The 19,569-nt window shown below is 44.1% G+C and overlaps 1 protein-coding gene across 1 annotated transcript in view; it reads left to right on the forward strand.

Moving 5' to 3' along the window:
* LOC118228416 (N-acetyl-beta-glucosaminyl-glycoprotein 4-beta-N-acetylgalactosaminyltransferase 1-like) overlaps positions 1-19,569 on the forward strand; it is an 82,849-nt gene that overhangs the window by 53,161 nt on the left and 10,119 nt on the right. Inside the window, exons 8-12 of the mRNA XM_035419935.1 lie at positions 1,031-1,098; positions 8,324-8,402; positions 14,543-14,609; positions 18,135-18,278; positions 18,449-18,561. Coding sequence (XP_035275826.1) covers positions 1,031-1,098; positions 8,324-8,402; positions 14,543-14,609; positions 18,135-18,278; positions 18,449-18,561 — 471 coding nt within the window. The remainder of the gene's footprint in view (positions 1-1,030; positions 1,099-8,323; positions 8,403-14,542; positions 14,610-18,134; positions 18,279-18,448; positions 18,562-19,569) is intronic.

Genomic DNA, 19,569 nt, shown 5'->3' on the forward strand with positions numbered 1-19,569 from the left:
GGAACACATCACAAACCAGCAGACACAGTGACCTGTCAAGGATCTGAGCTTCAGTTCTGATTGGCTGGCTGGTGGTGATTCTAATAAAGCCACAGCTGGAGTAGGTCTGCTGTAAGTCCAGAAGCCAGTGCTGCAGGAACACGTCCGCTCTTATGATTCACTGCATCCTGCCTGACTTTCCTATGTAGAAGAGTGGATTAAGCAATAACATAATTAACTTACGTCTAACTAACTTACATTTGTCCTCGCCTTTTTGTTTTTGATCATACAGAGGGTTAAGTTACCCTAGAAATATAATTATCTTACATAAAACGGAGTCTGATGTCCCTGTGGAAAGTACACACAGGGGTCCATTCAATCTAAGTGCACTCAGGCTTTATCTTGTAATCCGAGCACCTTTATACTTTAAACGCTCACGTAATATTATTAATGAATTTCAGTAATCACTGGCAATAACATATCTGTTGCTGAAATGTATTATCCACAGTTATGGGCAATTCAGCATATTAAATGAATACTGCCCTTAAGAAATTACAAATTACTAGTTTATATTTGCCTTTTTTCGATATTTTAACACCTACAGGCACAGTTGTTAAGCCAACCCACACTCACTTCCACTGAAAGTGATCCAGAGGATTTTGGTTTTATTCGGTTGATCAGAGCTTTGTGTTTGTCTCATAGTAGTGGGCGAGAGTAGCACAAATGTGGTAGTACCCAAAGAATAAGCATAGCCTTGCAATATGGTAGATTATATGTGAATTAATAGTTGTTTCCGTTTCATTTTAAGGTGTGTAATGCTTGTTGTATTTGCCTTGGTAATAAAAGAAACCTTTCGGTGTCTGGGGCCTTTATTTCGACTAATACCTGGGAAATATATAGTATGATACATTTACAGTTTGTGACTGCCTTGTGATTCCTACCTTACAAGTAATCGCACAGAAACTTAAATGCATATGCAGTACATATGCACAAGCTTACAGTGTGTGGCAGGTTGACAGGTTGCTTAATTGGCCTGCCCTGTGTGTTCCAGCGAGGGTCGGAGTGGACGGCTCCAGGAGAGTTCAGCAAGTTCAGGTCCCAGAGCTCCAAGTCCATCCAGTAAGTACCTGTCCTATGCTACCGCTACACACCTGCTGCCTGTGTATAATATCACACCGTTCACTGTACCGGCCACTAGTCATGATGGGTTACAGAGACAAGAATCCCCAACAGCTTATGGTTCTGTTATGGGGAGCAAAGTAATTAAACTAAAAATTATGGAATTGTTGATTGGATATTTTTATATAAAGCAGTAAATTGATCCTCTTAAATGGAAATGAAAGAACTCTTTAATGAAATGTCAAAAAGAACTAGGATACATTGTTTCATATTACAGAACACGTAATGCTCTATACAGACACACGTCTACACACACAGACAGACACACACATGCATGCAGACATGCTCACACACACATACTTCTTCCATTTTCTCATTTTCCTGAGCACATACTGGAGTCTGCTGGCTATGTAGTGGAGGTTGCCATGGAGTTTGTGAAAAACAGGAGGCTTTGGTACATCTCTCTCTGGTCCAGAGTAGTGTAAGGATGATGGACAGACAGAGAGAAGTAGGGATGGCTGAGCGAGCGAGTGAGAGAGAGAGAGAGCTTTGCGATTGATGGGCATAGGAGAACGAGTGGAAACGAGTGAATGGAGCTCTTTGTTCACTCCCACAGGAAATCCTCGTCTCATTACAATCACAGGCTTTATGTCTGAACTGGCCTCCTTTCAGTCACTGTTTGTCCTTAACTCTTAAGGCTTACCGAATATTCATTATTTTCAACACAAACGCCATTTGTCAAGTCCTTTCTGATGATTTTTAAACTCAACAAACTTGTTGAAAATCCAACACGTTTTTTTCATCTGCAGCCATTCATCGAGGTAGCACGGTTAGCTTGCAGCCTGTAGATATCGTCTATCTGTTTGACTATCCCTTTTTTCATTGTGACAGACAAATGTGAATTAAATATGTGATTGAAGTAGTTCTTCTGGAGTTCATCCTTCCAGCATGTAGGTGCAAATCACCACAAGGCTATCTTTAAAAATATTATATTTGCAGAATATACAGTGGAAACATGCCTGGCTGCTGTGCCTAACCTTGGAGGGCCATCGCTAATGGCCTGATGTCCATTTTCAAAATCACTCGTGAGTGTTTCCTGAGTGGAATCTGCGTGTTTATCTTTATCCTGACTCCGGTGTATCTGTTCATTGGCACTTGGTTGGGTGGTTTTACTGAGTGAGATGCCAAACAAAATGATGTGGTTGTAACGGAAGATGCTTAGGGGAGGGTAACCCCATTCTTCATTTCACTATGCGATATTGTTCACTTTAATCTTCCCTTCAAGGTGAGAATTCAGTCAGTGAGGCTGACTGGCCTGGCTCAGGTTTACTAGTGTATAGTACTGAATAATTCACAGCCACTGTCAACGTTTAACGATTGTGTTAGAATATTTTATCACAGGGAAATGATGAAATATTTTGGAAGCAAAGACAAGGAGCTCAGTTTCTCTTTTTGTCTGAAATGTCAAGTTCACAAAAAGACATTAATCTCTGTTTGTAGAGAACTGCCTCAATATAGAATACTTGTTTGGGAATATCTCAGCTGCGTGGTCTTCAGTTTACCCTATACTACACAAGCACTACTTTGGTACTGGTACTAGTACCTCTAGTTATAATATGAACAGGCTTGTTTTAATTTGAGCTCACTAGTTATGATGTGATGAGACTGATATTACAATATGTAGGCTGTAGTTTTAATGTTGGCAGGCTATAGTTTGACGTGAACCAGCTCTTATTGTGATGTGAGCCGACTCAAGTTAGCACTGAAATGTAATGCACACTGATTCACACACCACATACTGCTCAGGGTTCGAGTGAAGTAGCTTTTCTTTTAAATTACTTTCCATACTGTTATAGAGTTCGATAGGAACGAAAGGTTAGCCAAAATGCCTTATTTTACCCCTTAGCACCTTTAAGTGTTTAATTAGGGGGGCTCCTCCACACCTCCGACACTCTTTCGGTCTCTGTCACGCAGGACCTATCTAGTTTCTGTGCGTTTTAGGTTCTATGCACTTGCAGTCTCCCGCTGCTTGCAGCTGCGTTGGCTGCTACTCTTAGGCGTTTGTGAAACACGTGCCACTGTCAGTCTTTCACTGGGATCCTTTGCTCGAAGGTGTGGAGGGAATGAGCTACTGTCCTTTGATGGAAAAAAGCAGATTCAGTTACATTACATTACAGGCATTTAGCAGACGCTCTTATCCAGAGCGACTTACACAACTTTTTACATAGCACTTTACATTGTATCCATTTATACAGCTGGATATATACTGAAGCAATGCAGGTTAAGTACCTTGCTCAAGGGTACAACGGCAGTGTCCTTACCCGGGAATCGAACCTGCGACCTTTTGGTTACAAGCGCAGTTCCTTACCCACTGTGCCACACTCCGAGCCATTCGAGAGAAGCCATTCGAGATGTGGAATTCTCTGATGGGATGGCCATTAATTAGAGGGTAAAAATGCAGAGAACCATGGGTAAAAATACAGATGGCAGAAATTTTTCAGATCATTCCTGTGTGTGTGGGCGTGCGTGTGTGTGCATGCGTGCATATGTGTGTGTTTGTGTGTGCGTGTGTGTGTGTGTGCATGCACGTGTGTGCATAACTACACTTTATCCTGTCTTGTATTTATCTACTTTGAATTGTACGTTCTTGAGAGAGGGTTTCCACATTTGTGATCCAGGACACAGGCGGCAGCCGAGCATTTTTCTCTCCTGGCCTTGGTTCCTGTTCTCATTTAAACAGCTCCCCTGTTCCTTTGTGTGCCGGAGTTGAGCCCGTGGTGTGTGTTCTCGCCTTGTTCTGTTAAGTGTGCTTGGCGAACTGCCATTTGATGCCTCGCACGTCTTCAGCGAGTGAAGCACTCGGGACCTCCGCTGCAGCTGTTCCCCGGCTCCAAACCTGGACCCTTCGGCATCTTGTTGTCTGCCTTTCTGCGGGCTGCAGAAGCCCTGTACGTGTGTACATGTTTGTGAGCGCACCCTTCTGATGGGGGCTTTTATGTGGGCAAATAGTCTCACCTTCTCCAAACTGACTGACCTGTACTACTGCTGTAAAACTGAGCTCATTCAGGTCTTTTGGCCAGGAATCAGTGCGGGCTGATTCTCACACGCAACCATATTCGTGCACACATACATACGCATCATCGCTCTGTGATGACGTGCCTCTTCCAGCTCACATCTGCCCTGAATATATGGCACCTCTAACCTGCTTCTTGTCTCTCTTAAGCAGGCAGAGAGGGTGGGGGATTGAGTTTCAGAAAAATGTGCTGACTTGGTGGGCTGGAATCCTGTAGTGACTCTGCCATCCAAAGCTCCTGCACCCCCTTGTTAACTTATTTTAAAGTTTATTAAGCTGCCTTAGACAAAATGGCCGCGATAACAGGTAGGATTTGACAGCCCTGGCAGCGCAGTGTAAATGTGCTTAAGTGGATCTACTCTTTGGCTGACTCAGCAGTTCTTTCTAAGGTGGAGTCAGATAGAGAGGACTAGAGAGTGCAGTGGGGAAGTGTCCTGAGCCATATTAACATGACCAATACTGATCAATATTACAGTAGCAGATACCAACCAATAATAAAATGGCGGAAACTGTCCATTACTAATTGGTATTAAAATGGTTAATGGGAAGAGTCCTGATCCTTATTAACATGGCCAATACTGATCAATATTGTAATAGAAGATACCAATAAATACTGATCAGTATTAGAATGTCCATTACTGATTGGTATTAAAATGGCTAATGGGAAGAGTCCTGATACTTATTAACATGACCAATGCTGATCAATATTACAATAGCAGATAGCAGTCAATACTATAATGGCGGAAACTGATCAATATTAAAATGTCCATTACTAATTGGTATTAAAATGGCTAATGGCAACAGATATTTAAATGGCTGATCCTAATCAATATTAAAATGAAGAGACTAATTAAAATAAAGGAATAACATCTGGTGTTTCTAGAACTGTGTTGACATTTCAGTCCTACAGTACTCAAGTTGTGTGTGTGTGTGTGTGTGTGTGTGTGTGTGTGTGTGTGTGTGTGTGTTGGAACCCGCCAACACACATCTTAGATTGATATTTGTAGTCAGCTGTTGCTTGTCTGTTGCATCTCAAACCAAAGCGGAGGCATCCCGATCAGGGAGAATGCACCTTCAACCACCGTTGCCCTTAGCTTCCCCTATTGACACTTCCCGCCATTTTGGGTAAACATGTCCCAACAACCACCCCTCTTTAGTCACTGAGGTCTCTTCGTATTTCTGTGTTAGCCAAAACAACGGACAACTAGGAAAGCAGTTGCTTTCAATATGCTTTGTATCCCTTATTTATTCAAGTTCTTCCTTTATTTTATAGACATACATACTGTATACGTATGTCTATATGGTGAATCCCATCCCTCTCTCTCTTTCTACAGTGACACCACCATCTCCACCCCTTCCCACTGTACATCACAAACCGTAAATGATGCCCCCCCCCCCCCCCCCCCCCCCAGCAAAATGCATTTCAGTTATAAACACTGAGTGCTTTCACTGAGTGAAAACAGCTTTTTACAGTGCAGATTTGCCCCTGGCTTTAATCTACAAAGCGCTCGGCTAGAGATACAGATGACGCTAAGCGCTCTGGTGCATACATGTGGGACAGTAACATTTCAAAATAGCTGGTTAATGAAAAAATGGGCTTTCAGCTGTCCGTTGAGGTAGGCCCCAGAGACATTACAAGACGTCCATTCTTTTTTAAAAGGGTTTTTTTCCCTCCACATGCTGGTATTCATGAGTTCAGCAACAGCCATTAGAGAAAGACATCTCTCTACAAAAGAAAGAGATCGGGGGGGGGGGATAAGCAAAACAAAATAATACTCCATAAGAAATGTGTGTGTGAGTGTGAGGGGGGGGGGGGTGAGGAAGAGAAAGAGATGGTGTCTACAAATTAATCCTTAACACTGCAGAGCTTAATAATGATTCACCTCACTCATTTTCTGTTGTCTCTGGAGAGAGTGAGAGAGATCTGGTATCTTACCTGAAACAGCTCAGTTTCACAGAGACAGGTCTTGTGAGCAGTTATTTTATCTTACAGTCATAGATTGCATTATAAAAGTGAAGGAACACTGGTCTTTATTAACTTTAGAATATCCTTTTATCCTTTAAAGTACATTTTCTTTGCATGCATTTATGTATGTGGTGATATATGTATATATGCTTTGGCATATAAGGAAAGTTGTGTCTGCTTGTGCATGTGTACGTGCATTTTTCCGTTTGTATTTTTCTGTGTGTCTGGGCTGGTGTATGTTGTGTGTTGTGTGTGTATAGGTTGTGTCACGTATTATTGTGTACATGTATTGCATTGTATTATTATGCATGGGTTTGGTTATATAGTGCGTGTGCTTATGCACACGTGTGTTTACATTGTTGTGAATGTGTAATCATCCATGTCTGTTTTACTTTGCTTCATAAGCCACCTTGATTAAAATATATTCCCTGCTGGCTGCCGCTCATAAAAATGGCGAGGAGAGGATTAAATGATATCTTCAGAGATAATTTACTTATTAAAAGATATCTTCCGGGCTTCTGCTAGGGAGAAAATGAAGTTTGCCGGCATGCAACAGCACACAGCCTGAGGATATGGCAGCGGACCACACAAATCCCCTCAAAATCTCATTCAGTAAACGCTCTCCTCCCTCTCTCCGTGGTTCTATCGTTACACAGCCAGAGATTTTATCGTGGGGTCCTTCCAGTTGTGAGGAGTGAAACAGAGCGGTGTTATGTTCACTTCTCTTTTCTGAGCGATTCCGCTGAGTTTGTGACTCGGCGCAGGGTGAGTGGGCCTTGGCTCAGTGGAAGCGGTAGCTGGTGTAGGATCCGTGTGCGACGGCGATGCAGCGGTCACTGTTGGACCAAGCGGGAGACGTGCCCCGTCTCTGAGTGAGGGGGGATACTCTTTGATTTTAACAAACGCTGCAGGACACCGGGCCATGGAACTGGCTGTGGATCACGGACGAAATGGAATTGTTTCGCAATTAAAACGAAACAAACGGACGCAAATGCCATCCGCACGCCGCTCGCCCCTCCCCACGCGATTGCCCCTGTCGGCTCTCTTCTACCTATCCTTCCCAGAATTCCTCTTTTTCCTTCTGATCCTTTCAGCCGCTCTCTGCCCATCTTTCTCACTCACCCGTTATTAGAAGCCCACAGCACCCCGTTCCGATGGCTGAGCCAGTGGTGCAGCATCGCTGCGTTTCTCTAAAGGAAATGTGGATGGCCTCATTAGTATGTACAAGCCGATATCTGCTTATGAATATGCATGAATGAAAGCACTCTATCAAAAACCCTCACAACAGATGGTTTTTATGGCATTCCCACTGCAAATTTGCAGTAAAACTAATTTTATATCCTTTTTGTGCTTAACTGAGAGCAAAGTGACATGTTAACTGGTTTGTCGTATCACGGTTCTGTGATTGTGTTGCGCCTGATAATCCAAGTGCTGTCCATTCAGCCCATGTAGTCCCTTCAGCTGACTACTCTTCAACTGAATTTAGATTAGCATTTGAACACAAATACACACACACACACATACACACATTCACACACACACGCACACACGCACACACACACATACTCATACATGTATATACTGTACAGGTGTGGATGTGGGGACAATAAAGAGGTGCAGGCATGTTCATTTGTAGAGCAAGCTTTCTGCGACTCGGCAGAAAAAACGTTTACGTATTTTTACAACTGTCTTGCATGACAAAGCATGTTGCAGTGAAAATATAATGTAAGTATGATTTATTTTATTCTTATGAAGATCCCTTGTAGTGAAGGTTTCAGCACAGTCATGTAGTAGAGGCAGAAACTATGGGGATTTACAAAACCAGGCTTGGTATGGTGTTGGGTACTTTCTAGTTTGTAGGTAAACCGAGCACTAGGTACACTTTAGTGGCAGGAAAATGGCGAGCATTGTTCGGCTGAATGGCCTGTTCTCATCATGGCATGTTACGACAATTTTCATCACTTCACGTTCAAACAAACGCCTTGTGTTCTCCTTCCCTGTATCAACTCAACACTCACACTCCTAGCATCTGTGTCCCTTCACACTCCACAAAGAAAGTAATTTTACAAACTTCTCAAATTCAACTTAATGTATTATCACTCTCTCTCTCTTTCTCTCTCTCTGTCTGTCTCTCTGTCTCATGCTCTCTCTCTCTCTCTCTGTCCTCTCTCTCTGTCTCCCTGCAGCCTCATATCTTCCAGACGGTACTATTTTGAGGTTCTGCATAAGCAAGATGACAAGGGCTCAGATCATGTGGAGGTTGGGGTAAGTCTGAAAATCTCAGGATGAGTAGCACTGGGTACCAGCTGTAGTCAGTGTAATGTTTGACACAGTTTAGAGTCTATAGGGGCCTAGAACAGAGTCCATAGGGGACTATAACAGTCCATAACAGTCTGCAGCTTTTCTTCAGGTGAGAATGAACCAGGTGGGTTATGTGAGGGACTTACTGTGTCAGTAATTTGTGGAGAAATCACACCTACGTGCTTTTGCACATAGTCAGAGTGACTCACACCTCTCCAGTAGGGCCTGGTAGGTATTTCTTTTGCTTGAGCGATTCGCTTTCTGAATTTTTTTGTGTTCTTTTTTGAATATATATAAAAGAGGCCAGAGGCTTATCCACAGCTCCTGGCTAACACTGCATATCGGATCTCCCACTTCCCCTCGCCATTCGGTCTCTTGTTCCTCTTAGCGTAGCGCACAGTATATATTTAGGCACTGGAGGTCCTCTAAGCCCACGCTCAAATTCCAGAAGCACTTTGTTGCCATGGCACTGATGAAAAGACACTGATGAAAAGACTGTCAGCTTATATCCTTGATTCCGTGTCTAATTTCTGTGTCTTTCCACCTGACGGGGGGGGGGGGGGGGGGGTTAGGTTGGTAGGTTTTATGTGTGCGAGTGCAGTCTTGCAGATCTACTGTTCTTGTGCTGTTCGCTGGCTGTGGAGGACCGTCCATCAAAGATGGCGGCTTAAAAACTTTAAAGAGCACTTTGTGCCCTGGGAAGAAGAATTTCCATTTCGCTTGTTGTGAGAAAGCACCATCAATGGTAATGACACGGTTTATATTGTAGTCGTGATCATTATCATCATTGCTGCTTTGCTGTGTAGCTGCAAACGTTATGCTACCGCCTTTATTCACGGTTATATCATAATAGGAAATGGGATGAAAGGCAATTAAACTGTGCTGAGGGGAAGCACTAACGAGCCAAACACTGCTCTAAGTCTCTAACTGCTGCCTGAATCTCTTCTGCTACATGGTCCGGGTTTGATTTAGCGCTCTAATACATTTTAAAGCCTGACAGACAGGGTAGATTTACTGTGGCTTGTCCGCGGGTCTTTTTATCCGACAGCCATAATAAATCTGAAAGGCCGAAATCTTCACTTTTTAGCAGTAGAAAGGCAGCGCAGATTAGCCATATCTCTCACATTACTGCGCTCTCAAAGCCTCCTGAGATGTCTGATACCAAAAGCAATATCAGAAGAGGAGCCGTCCCTGGGCATTCTGGGAGTGTAAAGTATTTCATTCAGACGCTCTGTGCAGGATAAATGCCCACGCGAAGTCAGAGCCCTCAGGAGACGTAACAGGAGATCTGTGGCTTCTGTCCCTTCCTGTTTGTTCATCAATAATGGAGAAGAGCTGCAGATGATCTGCATGCATCTGATAGGCTGTGAGACACAGAGATGCATTAAGAGCAGGAAGTGTTGTCTGTGTGTGGGGGGGATTTGGGGGTGGGTGGGGGGGTAGCGATGCTCAGGTGTTGTGGGGCACACAGGTGTTCAGAGTTCAGGTTGCATACCAGTGTCCAGAGAGAAGATTCAGTGCTCCTGCTGGCCCAGCAACATCACTCACAGCCACAAGGTGGTTTTCAAGTTCCTCCATCCAAATTCAAACAAACCTGCCCCTGCTTAGCTTTGACCACCAGGGTATAACACAGGACTGATCTAAAGTACAGCTGACAGCTTTATGGAGACCAGAGGTTGTGGATTAACACATTAAGTATAAATCAGCTGTTTTAGTGTTCCCTGCCTGCCAAGCAGCATAAACGCAGGCTCATGCCATATAATCTGTACTTCCCCAGTACCAACCCTCTCTTTTACTGTAATAATGTACAACTAGTCATATAATTCACAATAGAAACCAATAATATATATCTCTGTATGATAACCCAGTACTACCCCTTTTATTCACTGTAATAACACAGTACTGACCCTCTTATTCACTGCAATAACCTAGTACTAACCATCTAATTGACTGTAGTAACCCGGGACTAACCCTCTCATTATAATAACCAGGTACTTACCCTCTTATTCACAGTACTGAGTCTACTGACCCTCTTATGCACTGCAATAACCTAGTACTGACCTTGCTATCGACTATAGTACTGTAACTCAATGCCAACCCTCAAAATTTACGCTTTTCTTTGATTCACCTGTAACTTCTCATGGGAAATGCATTGACTGAAGTGTTTTGATGTTCAAGGAGCCACAATGTTTATCCATGCACGCATAATCTAGGGTATTAATATTCATAAAGATAATCACCATTAATTACTGTTCTCTGTAAACTTTTCACCAAACTCCTGACCTCTGACAGGGCCTCGAAGCCCCTCTAGAGCTGAGAGACTGGTCCTCAATCACACCGCTGACACGAACACATTAGTAAACACGAGTCACGTTTGCCGGCATCGTCACTGAGCCCAAACAGCAACACGACTTGCAGAGAACTGTCAGCCTCAGAGGGCGAGGGAGAGAGAGGTGGGGTGGATCAGCCACCGCAAAAAACACAGAAAAGCATTCACGCGGCTTCAGTTCCTGCGTTAGCGAGCCGGGGCATTCCAGAGGGGTAGGCCGGGAATGCCGTTTGAGAATACTGAGGGAGAATAGAGAGAGCGAGGAGGAAGAGAGAAAGAACTGTGTCAGGAAAAGGTTTCTTTTGAAACAGACTCCCCTCCCCCTGCATTTCTGCCTGAAAGCATGGAACAGAAGCACCAGTGGAAAGGTTTTACTCTCGACGAGAGAAACACCAGCAACAGCATGCAGCCAGTACAGGGATTTGCACAGATGAGAAGATGACGCAGGTCCCCCACTCCATTTTATCCCTTGTTCAGTTTGTTTTATTAGTTTTTTTTTTTTTTTTTTTTTTTTTTTACACCTCTGCACATGGATGACTCTCATTTTTTTTGTTGGGTGTTGGGGGCCAGAGAACAGACTGTGTTCTGCTTCAGAGCACAGCTCGTCGAGCAGCACAGGAGCAGAGCGCCGCACTTGGAGCGTTGCGATCTCATACACTGGTACGGCGGATGAGCTAATTGGATGAGAAATCTTTGTAGTTGTTCGGCTGTCAGAGGATCTGCTTACTGTTTCAACACACATCTGAGACTCTGCATTCCTCTGAAAAAGCAAAAGGTGCTCTTTGGAGGCGGTGTGGTATTCCTTTGTCGTAGCGGTTAGCCATAAGAATCTGTTTGAGTCTGAAGTATCGATCGGCCCCCAAAGGTGAAAAATAATAGCTTTGAGAAGTTCTCCTTTCGTGTACCATATTCAGGCATGAGGATCGTTATAGTCTAAATTTGACTGTTTTTGTTTTTGTTTTTTTTAAAATTGATTAACTATGACCATTGTTTTGTTATGAGTGTGCATGCATGTGTGTGTGTGTATGTGTGCGTACATGTGTGTGCCTAAATGTGTGCGTACATGTGTGCCTATATGTGTGTGTGCATGTGCGTGCGTGCGTGCGTGTGTGTGTGTGTGTGTGTGTGCGTGTGTGTGTGTGTGTGTGTGTGTGTGTCCATGAGGGGGTTGTCTCTCAGAGACCCATGCTGGCCAGCCCAGGACCCCCTTCGTCCACCTGGCCCCTGTTATTGACTGACACCTCAGGACTTATGTGGGCGTTGTCTTCCCCACTGATCTGACATTGTGCCGCAGCTGCATTTTTTGATCCCCTAAAGGCAGTCATCACCTTGAGCAGAAGGCTGCGGGCGAGATGGAGAGAATACTGAGTGCAGTGCGCTCCCTCAGTCTGTGCAGCTGAATGCATTTCACTGTCTCTAGTCTGTGCAGCTGAATGCATTTCACTGTCTCTAGTCTGTGCAACTAAATCCATTTCACTGTCTCTAGTCTGTGCAGCTAAATCCATTTCACTGTCTCTAGTCTGTGCAGCTAAATCCATTTCACTGTCTCTAGTCTGTGCAGCTGAATGCATTTCACTGTCTCTAGTCTGTGCAGCTAAATCCATTTCACTGTCTCTAGTCTGTGCAGCTAAATCCATTTCACTGTCTCTATAGTCTGTGCAGACAAATCCATTTTACTGTCTCTTGTGCTCAATCTGTGCAGCAAAATGCAGTGTTGTACTCAATCAATCTGTAAAGCTAAATGCAGTGTTGTACTCAATCAGTCTGCGTTGCTCAATGCAGTCTATTCCTTCAGTCTGCAGAACCTAATGCAGTATTCTACCTTAGTCTGTGCAACCAGCTGTATGAGGATATGAATATGACTATGTGTATATGTGTTTGTTTTTGTGTGTGCATGCTTGTGCGTGCATTTTTGTGAATTTCTGTGTGTGTGTATGTATGTGTGTGTGTGTGTGTGTCTGTTTCTGTTTCTAAGTACACAATTGCAACAGTGTAATTACAGTCTTGGCCTTCATTGAAGGAAATGACCCGTCTTGCTTGATTACAGCCACGTTAATGTGAACTGACACAGTAATTGCAGAATCTCTTTAAAAGGAACTGTTGCCTGTCCTGTCCCTAGCTGTGTTACCATGAGCATTCCACTCATCACTAAAGCCTCTGCCCTGTGCAAATAACACCCTGACCATAACACTGCAAATAACACTGAACGATGATGAAGGAAATCATTGAGCAAGGGAGAGCCAGGCTCAGGTGTTCTAGTCTGACCATCCAGACATTAAACAAATTTAGCAAAGAGAAATTGAGTTTCAGGTAAAGGTCACCTGAGTTCAGACACTGGCAGGAATTCATGGGAGTAAAGTGTGAACCGGAATAGCACATTGATCTGTAAAACCAACCGCCTGAAGAACATCTCTATCCCCGTAAAATACAGCACACTCAATAAAACACCCCACTCTAAGAAACGCCCCACTCTCAGAAACACTCCACTCTCAGTAAAAAACACTCCATTCTCAGTAAAAACATTCCACTCTCAGTAAAAACACCCCACTCTCAGTAAAAACACTCCACTCTCAAAAACACTCCACTCTCAGTAAAAACACCCCACTCTCAAAAACACTCCACTCACAGTAAAAAAACACTCCATTCTCAGTAAAAACACTCCACTCTAAGAAACACCCCACTCTCAGAAACACTCCACTCTCAGTAAAAACACCCCACTCTCAGTAAAAACACCCCACTCTCAGTAAAAACACCCCACTCTCAGTAAAAACACTCCACTCTCAGTAAAAACACTCCACTCTCAGTAAAAACACTCCACTCTCAGTAAAAACACTCCACTCTCAGTAAAAATACTCCACTCTCAGTAAAAACACCCCACTCTCAGAAACACTCCACTCTCAGTAAAAACACTCCATTCTCAGTAAAAAACACTCAATTCTCAGTAAAAACACTCCACTCTCAGTAAAAACATCCCACTCTCAGTAAAAACATCCCACTCTCAGTAAAAACACCCCACTCTCAAAAACACTCCACTCTCAGTAAAAACACTCCACTCTCAGTAAAAACACTCCACTCTCAGTAAAAACACTCCACTCTCAGTAAAAATACTCCACTCTCAGTAAAAACACCCCACTCTCAGAAACACTCCACTCTCAGTAAAAACACTCCATTCTCAGTAAAAAACACTCAATTCTCAGTAAAAACACTCCACTCTCAGTAAAAACATCCCACTCTCAGTAAAAACATCCCACTCTCAGTAAAAACACCCCACTCTCAAAAACACTCCACTCTCAGTAAAAACACTCCATTCTCAGTAAAAACACTCCACTCTCAGTAAAAACACCCCACTCTCAAAAACACTCCACTCTCAGTAAAAACACTCCATTCTCAGTAAAAACACTCCACTCTCAGAAACACTCCACTCTCAGTAAAAACACCCCACTCTCAAAAACACTCCACTCTCAGTAAAAACACTCCACTCTCAGTAAAAACACCCCACTCTCAAAAACACTCCACTCTCAGTAAAAACACCCCACTCTCAGTAAAAACACCCCACTCTCAGTAAAAACACTCCACTCTCAGTAAAAACACTCCACTCTCAGTAAAAACATTTCTCTCAGTTAAAACGTCCCACTCGTATGCAGCGTACTGTCGGTAAGAATCCCTCTCTTAGTAAATCCAGCCGTCTCTCTGTGGAATGACCCCTCCCTCAGTAAACGCGCCCCCGTACTGAAGCAGCTCTTTCTCACCGCTCTTGTTCTGTGCCCTCCTTTAGTGGCGCCCTTTTCTGCCTGGCCTGAAGTATGAGGTCATCGACTCTGCGTACATCTCCCTGTACACAGGTAAGCTTGATCTCCCGTTACACGGGTACATCCTAACTCCGCCTCACAGATAAGCCTAATCTCTGGAACATTTGGGAACCCCATTTGTTTTTGGAGGAGTTGGGGAAGGGGAGGCGGTGCTGCGCCGGAGAAAGAGATTAGAGCATTTATATCCTCATTTTTAAAAGATAATGGGGATATAAATGCTAACAAGAACATAAAGCTTATAGTCTTTTCTGATGAGGGCTTTTAAAGGAATTTACATTATGAATTTACTGTTAAATATTCTGCATTTCCAAGTACATTAAGATACCCACCCTGCTCCCCTTCTCTTTCCAGAGTGAAATAATAGTGTTTTATGGCCATATGTAACTAGTACAATGGAATGCTTGCTCCCCACTCACTCACACAGTGTAAGCATAAAAAATTTAAGAGCAATAAGTAATACGCGAGATAAACAAATTCAAGTGCATGACCGTACAAGTGACCAGTATAGTGCAGTTTAAATTAAATTCCATTGTGCAATATACGAGTGAGAATAAAGATGTATGGTTTTTACATTGTCACATTGTGCAAAGCACAGCATAGTAATAGTTCTCCATAAAAATCTGTAGTGAAGTATGCGCACAGCTTCATGATGTTCATTTGGACATTTATAGCTATTAGTACTGGTGTTCTGAGAGCGTGAAGCCACTGGCTGAGGGATGTTCATGATGCAGTATAAATATAATAATAAAGGCATATGATACTGAAGTCAGAATTAAATTGATATCACATGAGATACGTGATACATTAATAACATTGCAACCATAAAATATTGATATGATAACATACCTAAATGTATCGATGTGACATTACATAACTAAATACACAGTGCCTTGTGTCTCAGCTTTTCATTTTAAAAGATTCTTTTAATAAAGCTGACTCACTAGGGAGAATGATCATTTTATAACTGACTTTTTTCACTCTAGTTTTGATTCTCAAACCCACACACAGTTCTACAGAACTTCAACAGAGCTGTCTTGATTTCTGTCAAAATCAAAGTTGTAACAAAGCAGTGATTTGTTTATTTTTCCTCTGCACTAGATATCTATTAAGATTGCAGTTGAGTTCTCTTAATTATTCATATTGGTCAAAATGCCACAGCCCACACTTATTTTGTTCACATAGTTTTGATAGTCTGTTTTTGCTTTTCATTTCCCCCTGGTATTCTTTGTTATTTCTGACTTTTAACAATAGCAACCAAAACAGAAAGTTTAGAAATGAATGATAAATATAAATGAATTTTATTCTAGTGTGTCGTAGTGTATACAGTAGAAGTATTTATCAGGGTGTTCTATGCTGTTGAGAGTGTGCCTGGGTATATAATGTGTGTTAATGTAATTTGGTATGTAGTACTGAGCTGTAAATTGCACACTATTGTGCAATAGGGGGTACACAAATGTACTGTAGTTTTATATTGGTGTATGTGTTTAGCAGAGTTTCTTATGTTGTATTTGTTTTAATGAGCTGTACCGTTCTTTGACATGTATTAGTGAGTTTTGACATGGACTTTAATATGAGTATTAATATGGACTAGACTGTATTGGGAGTGGCATGGTGGTGCAGTGGGTCACCTCACAGCCAGATGGTCCTGGGTTTGAATCCTTTCTGTGTGGAGTTTGCGTGTTCTCCCCGTGTCCGTGTGAGTTTCCTCCGGGTACTCATCGGTTTTCTCCCACAGTCCAAAGACATGCAGGAAGGCTAATTGGAGACTAAATTGTCCATGAGGTATGATTGTGTGAGTGAATGGTGTGGGTGCCCTGCAATAGATTGGCGGGCTGTCCAGGGTATATTCTCTGCCAATGCACTCTGGGATTGGCTCCAGCACCCCCCACGACCCTGACCAGGAATTAGTGGGTACAGATAATGGATGGACTGTATTGGCATTAGTTCATGTGTATTAGAGTGTACTAGTGTATATTCAGTATATTCATGAAGTAAGAAAACAACCAAAGTTCTGCCAGTGGCGTTCCCTTGTTTGTTTGCATCTGCCAAATCCACCCCACCGCCCCCCCACCCCACCCCACCCCACAGTGCTCTCACACTTCACAGCTGCATTGCCATATGCATTGGAGCACTGCTGTTGTAAGAACCATTTCAGTGCAGCAGTGGTGAAGCTAAGCATTCTATCTGACGGATCGATTTGCACACACAGGGTATTTAGCCGTCTGTCCAGGCATTGTTAATAAGTCAGTTCTACACTTGATTAACAAACAAGGAAGTTGTGGAACTTCTGCAGGCCTGTGGAGTTAACAAACCTGGCTGAGCTGAGCTGTGCTCCCCAGTCCCTGGGCAATGCTGTGTCTGAGGTCAGGTACAGTCCATGAGCATGAGGGACTCGTTCATCCAGGAGGAAGGTGACAAGGAGAGCAAACTGAACCAACTCTCTAATGTCAGCCTTTCAATACACTTACCCCCTGGTCCACCTCCAGACACCCTGCAGTGGGAGGTTCCCACGTCCCCCGTTCCCTTCGCTCGCCCCGTCACTCCACAATGGAAGAGGAGTTGGGGTTTTTTCCTCTTAATTATAAAGCACGTCTCCCATCTGGGCCACCCCGCGATGCTCCATAAATCATACTTCCACTCTCCGCCTGCCAATCGATACCATTAATTAAAGACTCTTTTCTGTCCGTGGCCAGCCAGCCAGCCAGGATGCCTCTGAGAGCCTTCACATCATGGAGAGATAAGCTCTAATGAAGGGGTGGCTCCGCTCTCGCCAGCTCTCCACGGTCCCCCAGCTGCTTCCCAGCATGCCTTGCTGCACTCTGGCTGAGCCGCAGGGATCCCGCGTCTGCGTGCTGTGCGTGGACACACGCGGCAGCGGGGTCTCTCAGCGAGGAGCCGCGGGGATGTATTTATAGCGCCCCTCCCACGTGCGTGGAGCCGCGTGTGGCCGTCTCTCTACGCCTCCGCACAGCGCTCTCCTGTCACCCTTCCCTCTCTGCTTCTCTCCACCTTTTCATTTCGGACCTCTTCTGATCTCTCCTTTTTTACGCTGTCTGTGATGAGGTCACCAGTTTTGACTCCTCCTTTTCAGGAACTGAAAACTTTTAATTAACTGAGTAACTTTTACAGTTCATTCAGCTTTATTACCTGTTGCTGCTGTGAAAGTAAAAGATTTCTCCATAAGAGTTTCATATAGACCTGTGTGGGTTCCTTCTCCATCAAAGCCCACTCTTGGTTTCACATGGACACAGATGGGTCCCTTCTCTGTAAGGGCCCACTCATAGATTCATACAGACACAGATGTGTCCCTTCTCCATGAGGGACCTCTCATACTGTAGATTCATACGGACACAGATGGGTCCCTTCTTAGTAAGAGACCACTCATAGTTTCATACAGATACAGATGTGTCCCTTTTCCGTAAGGGCCCACTCTGGGCACACCTGGGTCCCTTCTCTGTAAGGGCCCACTCTGGGCACAGCTGGGTCCCTTCTCCATAAGGGCCCACTCTGGGCACAGCTGGGTCCCTCTGACCGCGCCCCGCGCTCTCTGTCCTGCAGACGAGTCCAGCCTGAAGATGAACAGCGTGGATCACATCCCGCAGACGCTGGCCAGCCACAGCCTCCCCCCCCGCCGGGCCCCGGGCGCCAGCCAGCACGGAGCCGACATGCTGAAACAGGACCCCCGAGACACCTTCTACAGCCGTGCGTCTGCCCGCGCGCCCTGTCCGTCCGTCTGTCTGTCTGCCTGCATCCCTGCCCCTCTGTCCTTTTGCCTTTGAAGAGTTGCTCCAGTAGTGTGATATTGAAGATGGGTGTGTCTCACTGGCAGACGCTGACCGTGGGGCTGTGCTCTGCTGATTAATGTGTTCCAGGGGCGCCGATGATAGACCCGTCCCACCTGGAGAGCGTGCTTCCCCCCTGCCTCTACGCGCCCACGTATGTGGTGAAGGACTTCCCCATCGCCCGCTACCAGGGCCTGCAGTTTGTGAGTCACGCCAATCTCTGCCATCTGTCTGAGGCTCTGTCTGTGCCAGCGTGTGTGTGTGCATATGCGTGTGTGTGTACGTGTGTGTGTCTGTGTCTTTGTCTGTGTGTGTGTGTGTACACTATGTATGGGTGTGTTAGTTTGTGTGTGTGTGTTTGTGTGTGTGTGAGTGTTTATGTGTGTGTGTATGTATGTGTGGGTGTGTGTTTGTGTGTGCATGGATACATGTACATGCCTGCATATTTGTGTGTTTATGAATAATGTGCTTGTACGTGTGTGTGAATGGTGTGTGCACAGAGATTTGCATTTCACGACAAACAGAAAGTGGTGATTACTGAGGATCATTAAATATCACTGATTAAAATTTTATTATGAGTCATACTTACAGTAGGTTACCATCTGACTGATTTGTGTAAAGATGCAGAGATTCAATAAAATTTTATTAACGTCATTTGAGAGGGTGACAACAGTTACAAACAACCAATTATAATTAATGTTCCCTGCATCATTGGCATATTTCTGTAATTTAAAGTCTTTGAAGCAAATGTTTTGGGGGTAGTACTAACGTATTACTATGACTGTGTCATCAAACACACACCATCCCCGTATGAAATTTCACACGTCTCTGTTATTTAAAAATACATTTTTTTGGTACATGATTGCATGCCTGTGACTAGAAAAGGAGATTTTCATGCATATATTTATTTTCCATTTTAGACTAATTCGTCACGGTAAGCAGCTAAATCAAATGACATACCGTATTGCCGTTAATTCCTTTGGAGCCGCTGTCTCGCGGAGCATGAAGAAATCTCTTTCAGCTCTAACAGGATGGCGAGGCTAAGCCACTTACTCGGTGCTTTTGTAAGACAAGAGCGGAGTCCTCCAGATAGCGAAATACTATCGGAGCATTTCTATCCTCTTTGCCCAATACTCGGCCTCTTCTCAAGCCATAAAACCGGGCTGCTGCTGCCCCCTTTGGTCCAAAGCCTGTCATTGCAACAAGTCCTA

This window comes from Anguilla anguilla, chromosome 5 (assembly GCF_013347855.1).
Source record: "Anguilla anguilla isolate fAngAng1 chromosome 5, fAngAng1.pri, whole genome shotgun sequence".
In the NCBI taxonomy this organism is placed as follows: Eukaryota; Metazoa; Chordata; class Actinopteri; order Anguilliformes; family Anguillidae; genus Anguilla; species Anguilla anguilla.